Raw genomic sequence first — 13,310 nt, 5'->3', positions numbered from 1 at the left:
ATGTAAAAATCCCAGAAATTTTGAAGCCATGGGGGCTTCAAACTCACATCTCTGCCTTCCATTTTAGTTGTTTCCAGATGGTTCTAGCTCAACAATTATTTTATTTAGACAATTTATATACCGCTTATATTTAAATGAAGCTCTACAAGTTAAACATCCTAAACAGCAAATACAACTACAAAAAAACCCTACACAATCTATAAAATACAACTGATAACTGAACAAAACATTCTCTTCAGTATCAACATGTACTATGAGCATTGCATATAAAAATGAACTATAAAAAAACAAGAAAAATTATAGCAAACATAGCAGCCTTGTACATATCTGTCCCAATATTCCTCGTCACTGGTTAGCAGCCAAAATCAATACTCAAAGTTAGTACAACCTTAGTGAGCCATATCTCCTCATTTGTATTATATATCTAACCTGAAAATACTGAATAAAAGGTAATTTATTCTTGACTCATTTCACATTTGACTTGATATTTGTACTAGTCCCTCTATCACAGCTCTCAATTTGATACCCATTACTAATTTTAATGTTTTAACAAGATAAAATTTATTTATTATAACAAATTCATTATAATAAATAATAATAAAATAAATAAGATAAAATGCATCATTTATAACTTAGCTACCGTATAAAATTGATGTGTTTGGCATATTTATGAAATTTACAGAGCAAGCTTGTGCTTGTTTACTCAGAAGTAAGACCCATTCAGTTATGGAGCTTTCCAGGTAAACACACAAGGATCCTATACATGTCTACTCAGAAGTAAGCACCATAAATACCACTCTAGTCTGTAAGTTCTTTCAATTTTTGACGCAAGTAGCAAATATATTCAGAAAAGTATGTTTATAAAATCTACATAGAGCTGTCATAAACTATTTTTAAGATGTTTCAGCTGCTGCGTTCCCCGTTTTCTCAGGGTGATTTGTTATGAGCATGTTGCACTAGTTCTGCTGCTGCAGCATCTTATGAGCTCCCTATTGTCTTCCAGACTCAATTCAAGTTGCTAACTAGGACCTAAATAGTGTATCTGAGAAACCTCCTCCACCCCATATCCATTACAGTTTCTAAGATCAATTGGATTCATAAGCAGCAGCACTGTACCTGACCCTCAGCTATGGAATACTTCCCTTAGAGGCTTCACATCCACACTATGTATTTAAAGCACACTTAATGCACATGGCTTCCCCCCAAGAATCCTGGAAACTGTAGTTTACCCCTCAGAGAGTTACAATTCCCAGCACCTTTTACAAACCACAGTTCCCAGGATTCTTTGGGGGTAGCTGACATTTGCAGTTTTATTTCATTTGCCTTATTTCATGGGATGAGGATTATTTTAATGAGTGTAATGAATCCTATGATTTTGACAAAAAAGTTACTTGCCTGGAACTTTTAGAATAGCCAGGCTACAAATAACATTAAGAAACCATAAACAAATCGATAAAATGCCTGTCTCTTCATCTTAAATCTGTCTTATTTTCTAAATTAATTATTTGGATTAAGTTTTAAACTATTTTCATTTGCTTTAGGTTGCACGTACTTCTGAGTAGATACTCACAGGATTGTACTGTAAAGCCTGAATGGATAAGAGAATACGAAGTATATTCTATTTAAAATCATGATCAGGTGTACTATTATCCTATGCATAAGAAGTGATTTAACTTCAACTGAATGCCTGAAGTGTAAGTGATAACATGCAGCCTATCTTGAACACCTATTTATTGATCCAGGGACCAAGGTTATTTTTCACAAGGTTAGAAAGGAGAAACATTCTACCTATTTCCTTTCAAGTGTTGATCTCAAAGTCACAGTGAGAACAGATGCATTAAGAAAAGATTGTTCTCCAGCAGCAAGTCACTAATACAGTGATAGTGAAGTCCATTTTTGTAAACATTAAAACTAGTTTAGTTAATTTGAACAACATCAACTCAGAAAAAGTCTTTTGAAAGTTACTTTTAAAAATGTTCATTTATATATGATGTATTTTATTTTTCCTATGACATACCAGAAGGAACTTACTTGTAACGATCCCTGCCAAACCTAACACAAACTGACTTTCATCGGAATTCATATCCTGCTGTTTGATATCTTCACTTAAAGATCGCACAAAACTCTCCATTGTCTGTCCAGCAATGCTAAAAAACTTTATAGCTTTATTCTGGAAGTCCATAAGAAAAAAAAACACTAATTTATGGTTATAAACTTACAAGTTTCTCAATAATGGTTAGTTTTTTTCAAAAGCAAAACATTAAATGGCACTGCTATATTGATGGAGGAGAAAACTATCAATGCCTGGGATGCGCTGGAATTCCACCCAATTCAGATTTGGTACCACATTTTCCATTAATTCACTTTTTCTCTATCTTTGTGGATCAGATTTTTATGTAGTCATTTCCCACAACTATTTTTTAAAATGGGGGTGGGTGGGAAAAAATCTGCTTCTAAAACATTGATATTAAGAATGATAATTTTATTGATATTTCCTTCCATTTACCTATATATCCTTTAAAATTACCTATATTTCCTTTAAAATTATCTATATTAATATCAATATTTTTTGCAAGGGAAAAACTGATTGGTAAAAGCAGTGGCTAATGGACAAAGAACAAACTTGAATCGATACCAGACTATTAGGTTGATGGGATGCTTTCAAACCAGCACTGGCCAATGGATCTCATCCCTATCAATGGCTCCTAGTTGCAGTGGCTATGTCCTCCTTCCGCTGTCAGAGGCAGGTCAGAGGCAGTATGCCTCTGAATACCAGTGATTGGGAATCATGAGTGGGGAGAGTACTGTGCACTCTGGTCCTGCTTGCAGGCTTCCCAAAGATGTCTGGCTGGCCACTGTGAGAACAGCATGTTGGACTAGATGGACCTTTGGCCTGATCCAGCAGTCTCTTTTTGAGTTCTAGAGGTAATAGCTATGTTAGTTGCAAAAACAAAGAATCTTGTGGAACTTTATTTTATTTATTTACTTGTTTATTCATTCATGAGATTTATATGCCACCACTAATTACAAGAGATCCTGGTACAGATCAGAACACTATAAAATGCAATATAAGATTAAAAAGCAGTTATAAACATAAATCTATCTGCTCATCTATTCAGATGACTTATTCAAATGTCTAGTGGAACAGAACTGTCTTTCAGCTGGTTCCAAATATTAGACTAATTAAAGACTAATAAATATATTAGAGTATAAATGTGTGCCATGATAAATTTGTTAGCTTTCTAAAGACTCTATGTTGTTTCTGTGTATTAGAGAGCACCTCAGAGAAAGAAAGAGGGAGCCCAAATGTGCATGTGCCAAGAGAGACAAACTTCTCACAGGAAAAGCAACAAAGGTGATTTATTATAACAGCTTTCTTCCAAGGAAGTCAAGGTGACATATACATCTTCATCCCCCTGCCTGTTCCCCTGCCCTTCCAATTTAAGCATCATAACACATCAGGCTGACAGATAATATTAGTGCAATGTCACTCAGCGAACTTCATGGCTGAGCGGGGATTTGAACCTGGGTCTTCTCAGTCCTAATTCAATATGCTAAGCACTACACCACATTAATTATGCACTTCAAAAATTATTTTCTTACACATAGCAATTTGAATATTATATTTTCAATCTAGAAAAATCAATCATATGAACTGAACTTGCCATTTCAAAAATATTATTCATCTACAGATAATAAAAACAATGGTCAGATTATAACTACTGTGGGTTCATAAACTTTAGATTTTCCATAAGGAATTTTATTTATGAATTGGATAATCATCCTCAAATTACAGTGACTTACAATGAAATCCTATACATTCTTTCAGAAGTAAGACCCATAGGGTTCAATGGGATGTACTTGGCAACCACTGGTTACCAATTTGCTACCAAATTGGTAGCAAATTCACAAATCCCCAAAGGTATGCCTGATTCCTGATGCTTCATCTTGATCGCTGAGGTCTTCTGATGGGGCACTTCTGATGGTCTCACATACCCCTGAAGTTCACCTCGCTTTTATCAGGGACCAACCTTTTAATGTGACAGGCCCTGCCCTGTGGAACTCCTTGCCAATATTAGTCTGACAGGAGTCATCCCTGCTTTATTTTATTTATTTTTTAAAATTACTGTTCAGATAGGCCTTTGGAATGTGATTTTTTTGCCAGACACTTTTTATTGATTGATCTTTTACTGTTATTGTAATATTTCTAGAGCCTAGATCAAACGTAAATGTATTCAAATAGTCAGTTGCTATGGGACAGTTCTAACCAGATTGGGGGAAACGTCAAGCTGTTTTTTTTAAAGTGCTTCTAAGTCAAAGTTCTCATTTATTTATAGTACCTAACAAATAAAGATCTATGAAGTTATTGAACTTACACTTCCTAGAATATTTTTAACTGCTTCTTCACTGCTAGAGATACTCCATAACAACGTGCATACTGCAGCACCCATTTCAGTACAGTATTCAGCTTGCTGCAATAATTGTTGCCTTGCCTCATTCAACTGCTGCCGAACAGTTAATTTTTCCTGAAAGTAATAAAATTAAATATATGATTGATACTGGATTATATTGTTCAGACTGTCCTGATTACATTTCTCAGTATGTTCCAAAATCATCTGAGCAATTTAAAAAACAAACACCTTGATTCTGGTGGAGCAGATCTACTGGGATTTGAATTCTCACTGAGCGGTGGAATTCTCTCATATTTCCCTTATAGAAAAGACATTATTTTACAATTATACCCCACCTTTCCTCCAAGGAGCTCAAGATGGCATACATGGCATACTTATGTTCATTAGCAATTATTTAGCTAGTTTCCATAGTTTCCATGTCACCATTCAATAAAGTCATACACAGAATAAAATAATATTCTGGTTAATTTCAAATAAACAGATAACAACAGCAATGTACTCAAACAAGTTTTGCTGGTAATATATACTGCAATCCTAATCATGCTTACTCAAAGTCCTATTGAATTCAATGGAACTTATTCCAAGCAGGGATGGAAGAATGAGTCAGTTCTGGTTCTCTCAGTGTTTCATTTTTTAAATCTCAAATTGAATTCTCCACAATTCTGCAGTAATTTGTGATCTTTTCTAAAAAAAAATCCTCATGAAAATTCTTCTGAATTTTAGTGCAGATTTCTCCTAAAAAACACATTTTTATACAGTTTTTACTAATTTACATATTTTGCAAGCATTTTTCCTAATATAATGTGTTTTTGTGTGTTATTTTCCAGAGTATATTCATTTTATGCACATTTTCCCCTATTCTATACAGTTTTGTAAACATTGTTTTGGTTGAAATAGTTCTCATATTGGTTTGTAAAGTGTGAATTTGATATATGCGGCTTTAAATGTGAACTGAATCGAATTTGTTCCCCATCCCTACCTTCCAAGTAAGTGAGGTTAAAATTGCAGCCTTAGCCTGGCAAAATTTCTGCTTCCCATCAATGCAGTCCCCTCCTAGGGGAAGGGTCTTGTCTCTGATGTCACAGTGGGATTTGGAAGGAGTCAAAACTCAAAGGATTTGTGAAGACTCTCCTGCAGCACAAAATTCTTGCCAGATTAAAAGATACATCTACCAGTGGTGAGCTGTCAAGCATGTTTGTCAATTCTTGTATGATACATACTCAGATTGTACCAGCTCACATAAGATGTATCTATCAAAGTGGTAAAAATGTATTCTCCACATGAAGATGGAGTTAAAACACTTACAATGCAATCCTATGCACAACTTCTGAGAAGTAAGTCCTATTGAGTTTAAAGGAACTCACTCCCCAGGTAACATAGAAATGATCAGGTGGGCAGAGTAAAAGTCACAGGGGAAATCCACAAACCTTATCCAATGACAGAAGAAAAATGGTAACAACCCAAGAAATAACACTATAGAATTATCCTTAGTTAAAAAGATCCATTAAAATTAACTAACCTAATCATTCCTTTGATATGTTAGCATGAAAATGTGGCAACAACCCAGCAGACAAGTCTTGCATTGTAGGGTAATACATTAATACTGCAATCCTATACACAGTTACCTGGGAGTGCCACTGAGCTCAATAGGGCTTACTTCTAAGTGTACATATGTTACAAACCACTATATTCTGATGTACCTCCACAGTTCTTCTAAGAGCTTCTGGGATTTCAGACCACTACTGTGAAGCATATATCCTTAATTTTGCATTTGAATAAATACCCACGACTTAAGCTCTTCTCAGAATGTTTTATCCATAATATTGTGACACTTTACTCTGTTTTTATCTTTCTAGAAACTCCAGAGATGCACTCTCTCACAACCTCTGTTCTGCAAGGAATTCTACCCATGCTCTGAAATCCAAGATACTGCTCAAGCAGGTAATATGTAGCTAATTTAGATTGACTTTTTTATTTGTAAGCCTGTATGTGTGACTGTTGCCTTCCCTTTTTCCTAATAAAATTATTTATACTTGGACCATTAGCTTCACTGATTTTAAGAAGCAATTCTCTGGAATTTCTCACTATCTTTTCCACATGTTGGATGGCATAGTTATTGCTATTCCTTGTTTCCTACGAATATTGCACATGATTTTGGTAAGTTCTGAGTGCCCAGGACTCTGGGAACATCAATCCAAAGCTTCTCTCTATTTTTTCCTAGACAAGGGCTAGGTCTTGGCAGTAAGGCTCAGAAACTCCCCAAGTAGCTGGACAGATAGGATGTAGCAAGGTACCATTAGACAGGATTAATCTCCTTATCATAATTTTTCTGTAATGGGGTTGCCAGTACAAAAAGGTAAACACACCAAGTCTGTCACATGTAGAGGATCTGCATTGTAGATCACAATCCTTGACACACTTAGCTGGAAAAAAGTCCCGCTGAACTCAGTGGGCTTACCTCTGAGTAGCATGGCACTATATCTCTACAAATAAATACAATTATGTAAGTAGATAAACTGGGTTGCAGGTAATAATCTACCAAGTGGCGTCACTAGGGGGGTGCGGGGGGTGCGGACTGCACCAGGTGACACCATCAGAGGAGGGTGACTCTCAGCTTTAATTTAAAAAAAAATTAAGTTTCTAGGTGGTCCGGTTCTCGAGATATAAATAAAAACGTCAGCCGCCCCCAAGTGGCATCACTAGGGGGGTGCGGGGGTGCAGACCACACCAGGTGATACCATCAGAGGGGGGTGATTCTCAGCTTTAATTTAAAAAAAAATTAAGTCTCTAGGTGGTCCGGTTCTCGAGATATACATAAAAACGTCAGCCGTCCCGTTAAATCTTTTTTTAAACTACTGTATAGCACTTCGTATCTTTAACCCTGCCCATTCAGGATTGCAGCCAATCAGTGAAGTGTTTGTTTGACCTGTGGCAGTGTCTAGTAAACCTCATTGCAAGGCCAGAAAATGGTGGTTCCCCCCCCCCATTTATCTGAAAATCTCATAAATTGGGTAAGTATATACATTTCAGTTTTTTCTCCTCTTGTGTGTAGGAGTCAGATCCTGGGCAGTGTTTTCAAAACCTTCCCAATACTTGCTTTTGTGGGGGTAAAAGCATTGCTAATCCCATATCTCCAGAGTAAATCCCATTGAATTCAACAGGACTTACTTTTGAGTAGACATGGTTATGAATGTGCTGAAGATCAATGGGACTTTGGAGTGAATGTAAAAAAGAATTGTGTTTGTGTTCTCTTTCAGTCCCCTCCTCCAGTCCTATTTTAAAGTAAGTAGGCAGGGCTTACTTAGGTATTACAGTTTTTATTCTGTAGGAAACGAATACTGATTTTTTAAAAACTAATACTGATTTTTCTGCAATGACCAACTGGTTTGACAATAAACTATTATATGGGCTGTATGTATTTATACATCTGCAGTGTGTGTGTGTAGTCTTTTCAACAACCCTGTGAGGTAGGGTTGGAAACCAAGGCAGCTCACAACAAGAAATAAAGCCATTTAAAATCCAATAACCATAAAGCAAGAGTTGGAAAACAGCCTAAAGAGGCATGATTCTGAATTTTGGGTTGGGTGAATGAAGTTTATTTATTTATTATTTGATTTATATCCCGCCCTTCCTCCCAGTAGGAGCCCAGGGCGGCAAACAAAAGCACTAAAAGCACTTTAAAACATCATAAAAACAGACTTTAAAATATATTAAAACATCTTTGAAAATATTTTTTTAAAGCTTTAAAAAAACATTTTTTAAAAAAAGAAGAAGAAAAGGCTTAAAAACATTAAAAAGCAATTCCAACACAGACTCAGACTTGGATAAGGTCTCAACTTAAAAGAACAAGTTGAAAGAACAAGTTCCTTATCACTTGAGGCTGTAGTTCTCTGCACACTTCCCAGTTTGAGTAAGACCCATTGAATACATTGGGACTTGCTTCTGAGTAAACAAACATCGGATTGCACTATAAATATATTTAAAGATTGTGTAATTCGTAAACATATTTGATAGTCATGTTTATATAAATATTTCTTCATACTGTGTCCCAATAAGTATTTGATTTCACACTATGGTTGTAGATGATTTTTTCCTCTACATTTTAAGTGTGCCCTTCTTCCTGGGGGTGGTTATGGTTCTCCATTGTTTTCATCCTGAGGGGAGGATAGGCTGAGAGATGGTGAGTAGCACATTTAAGGTCTCTTCACCCCCCCCCTTTTTATTTGCATTTATTTTATATTTCTCCAATATCTTCCCCTGGCTGTTTTTATGTATTTTAAATATTTTTAGATTAAATAAATAGGAAATCATAATTGTGAACCTCCCTAAAAGCAATTTACCTATCCTTATGTTTTGGCAAAGTGATGGTGTGAAGGCATGCTGGTAGAACAAGAGGCCATGTTTGAGGCATGTTATAAGGTGTTTGAGGACTTTGTCACACATTACTTTTTGAGACCTGTAGATTCATGTTGGAAAGAACACGTGCACGTATTGAATGGTGGCTTGGGTGCTGTTTTTTCAGTCTACGCTGCATGCATAGGGAAGGTGATACATCATCTGGCAGCTAGTTTCATAACGTGAGAATGAAAAACATTTGGATCACCATTCATTTGTTTACTTTTCTCACTATTGAGACCACTTCATATATTACTTTTTCATACACAGAAATTTAATCTTTGTATAGGAAAAAAGTATTTTGTAAAATGTGAAGGACAGTGGCTGCCCAGTCAGTATAACCACTGTACAAGATCTACTCAGCCACTGTAATTACCTTTTTGTTTTGAGTGCCCTTTTGTCTGGGTCTTGGTTCAGGTGTGTATCCAACTTTGATGTGCTTATGGAAGGAGTGTGCAAGTAGTGCCCCCCCAAGTGTGGAGGCTTGGACAAACATTGTGTTATGGAAAACCAAAGTCTGTGTGAAAGTACATATTTGGGAATGCAATCAGTGTAATCCTAAACACACTTAATAAATAATATCGAACTTGCACATCACAAAATATATTACGGTCATGTCCATAAGCACCAGGAGGGTAGTCGCCCAGGGGATCTTAGTCCCTCTGCTTTTTTGGGAGCAGGGTCCCTATGTCTCCAAGCATCCTACAGTCAGCATGAAAAGGGAGTGTGTTAGTCACTGAGAAGTGTCTTCTAATATGCTTCCTTGCCTTTTCTGTAGATTGGAGCCAATCAGAGTGAAAGGAGGTGAGTCAGCCACTGAGAAGACTCTTCTCAGTTGCTAACGCTCTCCACTTTCATGCTGATTGGCTCCTAGAGATGTTTGTTGTTGTGAGAGAACGCATTAACAAAGATCTCATTCTTAATGCAGGAGCAAAAAAGGGTGTACGTGGCTGTAACTATCATGAAGGGACCCTGCAGCTCTGAATTTTCTACTAAACAACTGATAAATACCTATGTAACTTTGTGTCTGGAGACTTATTATTAAGAATTACTTTCCATAACTGTAAGGAGGTGTGTCCACACGAATGCATCCCAGGCACCTAAATGAGGGGAGAGAGCAGCATAGGGACATAAGCAGGTGTCTTATTCCAGGGGTTCCCAAACCTTTCTTCTACATAGACCACTTGAAAATTGCTGAGGGTCTGAAAGTATCTGAAAATTTACTATGGGCATACCAAGATAATTAACTCCCATTAGTAATAAGAACAAGAATTTGAGCTGTGCGTATGATATTGTAATTTAAAGGTGTAATTTTAATTTTACTAGTTGTTTATGTCACTACTATTGCCATTACATTCAGTGATATATGGGAATTATGATTTACGAGTAACATTAGTACAAAAAACATTACTAAGGATTCTGTATGGTCTGATAAGGGAGGAGGTCCATGGGGGTGACACCATGAGTTACTGCACCAGGTGACACCAACCCTAGTGACGCCACTGAATCTACCTACCTACCTTTCTTTCTTTCATACAATCGGCTTGGGCTGCTTCTAAACGGGCTTTATAGTGTTCACAATCCAATCTCAATTGCTCTAGTTCATGATCTTTCTTTTCTACAACTGTAAAAAATGGAGGATTCAAGTAAAACATTACATGCTTTGCGAAGTACATATAATTGCTAATCAGCAACAATATAAAATGTGGCTAAGTAAAAAAAATATCTCAGAACCCGAGTCTGTCATAACACAGATACAAACATTGGGGGGGGGGGAGCAATGGGAAAGTGTTTAACCCTTTCCCTGCTTAATGTTTCTCCACTCCAAATCACACACACACACAAGCTAATTCCGCCAGGGAAGATTTAGGCAGAGGACTGTCAGGCAAGGAAAGACGTGGGCAATGCCTTGCTTCCCTGCAATTTCACAGAGTCTCTCTCCTCCCCCTTCCTATAGAAGACACTTTTTCTTGGTAAGGTCAAGTTTCTGTATCCTGTAACTTAGTCATCAGTTATTCAGCTTTTTCAGCTGCTTTAAGAATATTCACCACCACCACAAACTAAGTTGTTACCTCTAAGGCTGTTATTAATAGCATTAATTATAGTGGAAAATACAGCAGAACTCACTTGTTTCAACAGCATCCAATTTCTGCAAGTTCTCTAAGATATCACAGTTCAATATTTTGGGCAAAATGTCATGCAACTGCATCACTTCAGTCGTCAGCCTCTCCAAAGCGCTCTTTCTGACTTTAACAAATTCTCCTTGTGTCTCCACTTTCTACAACCGAAACAAAAACTTTTAAATGTTTATTTTTTTCTCTGTGATGCACACCCTTGACATTTAGTATTATGTAACACATTGATCACGGTCCAGTGTAGGTATGGGCTTGCAAGTCCCCTGAAATTTGTTCTTTTACTAAATTAACCAGAGTTTCCCAGTTCTGATGTAACAAGAAACTGTGATTTAAGAAACTCCAGAAGCATTGAATTATGGCACATGAGAGAAGGGAGGTGGGGGTGTATGGGCACAATGGTCTCTGTCTAATAACCAACAGTCGCCTAGTAACATATTACATCTGAACCAGGCCAAAGAGATATTCTATGTAAGTGAACGTACAACTTTTGTGTTGGGTGGGCAGGTTTAGTGCTGCATATTTTATTGTAGCTGAAAAGCAGCAGTCAATCTGCCTTCTGAGCACATATACATTCAGTGAAAAAGCAGCACATGCAATTTCTTTTTGCTCCGCTCTTTAGCTAAAAAAAGGCTCCCAGAGCAACTTTCAGATCAATAAAAACAAGACAAGCACAGGCAGTGTATCCTACACACAGGTTGCATGATAATTCCCTTGTGGAAGGGCCATAACTCAGTGGTAGAGCATCTGCCTTTCAAGCAAAAAATCCCAGGTTCAATCCGTGGCATCTCCAGTGAGAACTGTAGGACTGTTCTCTGAAACCTGGAAAGCTGCTGCCAGCCAGTGCAGACAATACAGAGGTAGATGGATGGTCTGACTCAGTATAAGACAGCTTCCTATATTCCCTCATCTTATCCATGTATGAAATGTATAACGTGTGAAGCAGCTAATGTTCCATAAAAATATACACCAAGTTCATTCAAACTGTTCCATATTCACAGGTCAATAAGTATCTTTGGGGATAAGTATTTTGAGGGTTTTCTCTTGGGGAAGTATCTTTCAGTGAAAAAATTAAGTGGGTTATAGGTTACAGTGCAATTCTATGTACTTTACTTGAAAGTTATTTTCTATTAAATGGGACTTGCTTTAGGTAAGCATGCATATGATTGCTGCCCATGGCTCCTTCTTGGAGGATGGGTGGGATATGACTTTAACTAATTAATAGTAATAATAATACTGCATATTTTCAATTGGTGTCCCGCCCTGATAATCAACCATCCCACATGAACCTGTAAAGATTATTTAAACTTATCTCTATTTGGCTCTGAACACTAATGTGTGAGGAAGATTTTACCGAGTTTTTAAAGGTTGCTAAATTTTAAACTAACTAGTCACACTAGCCAGTTGAATTTTTTAAAGTTTGTCACCTATTTAAAGCAATGTAACTCGACTGAGCGTATGCATTTTGAATGATGAAATCTGCATAAATTTGCAAAGAAATAAAACAATAGTTCTCAAGAGAAGTGTATTGCTTTTTAGATGTATTTAATTGACACAGACTTACAGTGCAATCCAATTCATGTCTACTCAGAAGTAAGCTCTCCATGGGACTTACTCCCAGGTAAGTGTGTATTCCACTGCAGCCTTAGATGAGGCAGTCCCTGCTCTACAACAGAGAAAGGGGTTATTTGTATCCACCAGTCTCTGTTTAAAGTCCTTAAATTGAAAAGAAATTTTGTTTTTCTGTATCTGTTGCTCCATTAGTTGAGGCACCTTCTTTAGTTGATGAATTTTTTTAAAAAATAATAATTTTATTTATTTATAAATATATTTGCATACCACTATTTCATTTAAAAACATCAATGAGGTTTACAAGTTTAAAAAGTACAATAAAAATATTAAAATACAGTAAAAACAGAGGTCAATTATTGCATTGTTTTCATCTAATCAATGAGCTGATTGAATGTTGCATCTCAAGACTTGCTTTCCTACTCACATTCAGGGGTGTAGTTGTCTAGGGACTCAGGGGGTGTTAGACCCCTTACTTTTTTGGGAGCAGGTTCCCTATGTCTCCAACAACCTATGAGCCAATCAGCATGAAAGGAGAGTGTGTAAGCCACTGAGAAGAGTCTTCTAACATGCTTCGTCCTTTCATGTTGATTTGGAGCCAGAGTGAAAAGAGGTGAGTTAGCCACTAAGACTCTTCTAAGCAGCTAACACTCTACATTCACACGGATCTCATTCTTAACCCAGAAGAGGAAAAAAAGAATAGGAGAGGGCATGACTGTGACTATCATGAAGGGACCCTGCACTTCTGAATTTGCCACTACACTACTGCTCACGTTATAACCTGTCCAGTAAGATGAATATT

General features: G+C 36.9%; 1 protein-coding gene across 5 annotated transcripts in view; it reads right to left on the bottom strand.

The window, feature by feature from the left end:
* The window catches only part of HSF2BP (heat shock transcription factor 2 binding protein), a 50,835-nt gene that overhangs the window by 33,380 nt on the left and 4,145 nt on the right, over positions 1-13,310 (bottom strand). For 3 of the 5 annotated variants that reach the window (XM_061627540.1, XM_061627539.1, XM_061627537.1), the window contains exons 2-5: positions 10,935-11,085; positions 10,328-10,431; positions 4,377-4,526; positions 2,032-2,170 (exon numbers count right to left, since the gene is read on the bottom strand). In XM_061627540.1, coding sequence (XP_061483524.1) covers positions 2,032-2,170; positions 4,377-4,526; positions 10,328-10,431; positions 10,935-11,016 — 475 coding nt within the window. In that variant the 5' untranslated portion in view covers positions 11,017-11,085. Of the gene's footprint in view, positions 1-2,031; positions 2,171-4,376; positions 4,527-10,327; positions 10,432-10,934; positions 11,086-12,503; positions 12,606-12,935; positions 13,010-13,310 lie in introns of those variants that run through there. The other 2 variants (XM_061627538.1, XM_061627541.1) reach the window with 2 other exon arrangements.

Source organism: Rhineura floridana, chromosome 5 (genome assembly GCF_030035675.1).
Source record: "Rhineura floridana isolate rRhiFlo1 chromosome 5, rRhiFlo1.hap2, whole genome shotgun sequence".
Lineage (NCBI taxonomy): Eukaryota > Metazoa > Chordata > Lepidosauria > Squamata > Rhineuridae > Rhineura > Rhineura floridana.
This window is presented reverse-complemented; position numbering and strand designations above follow the sequence as displayed.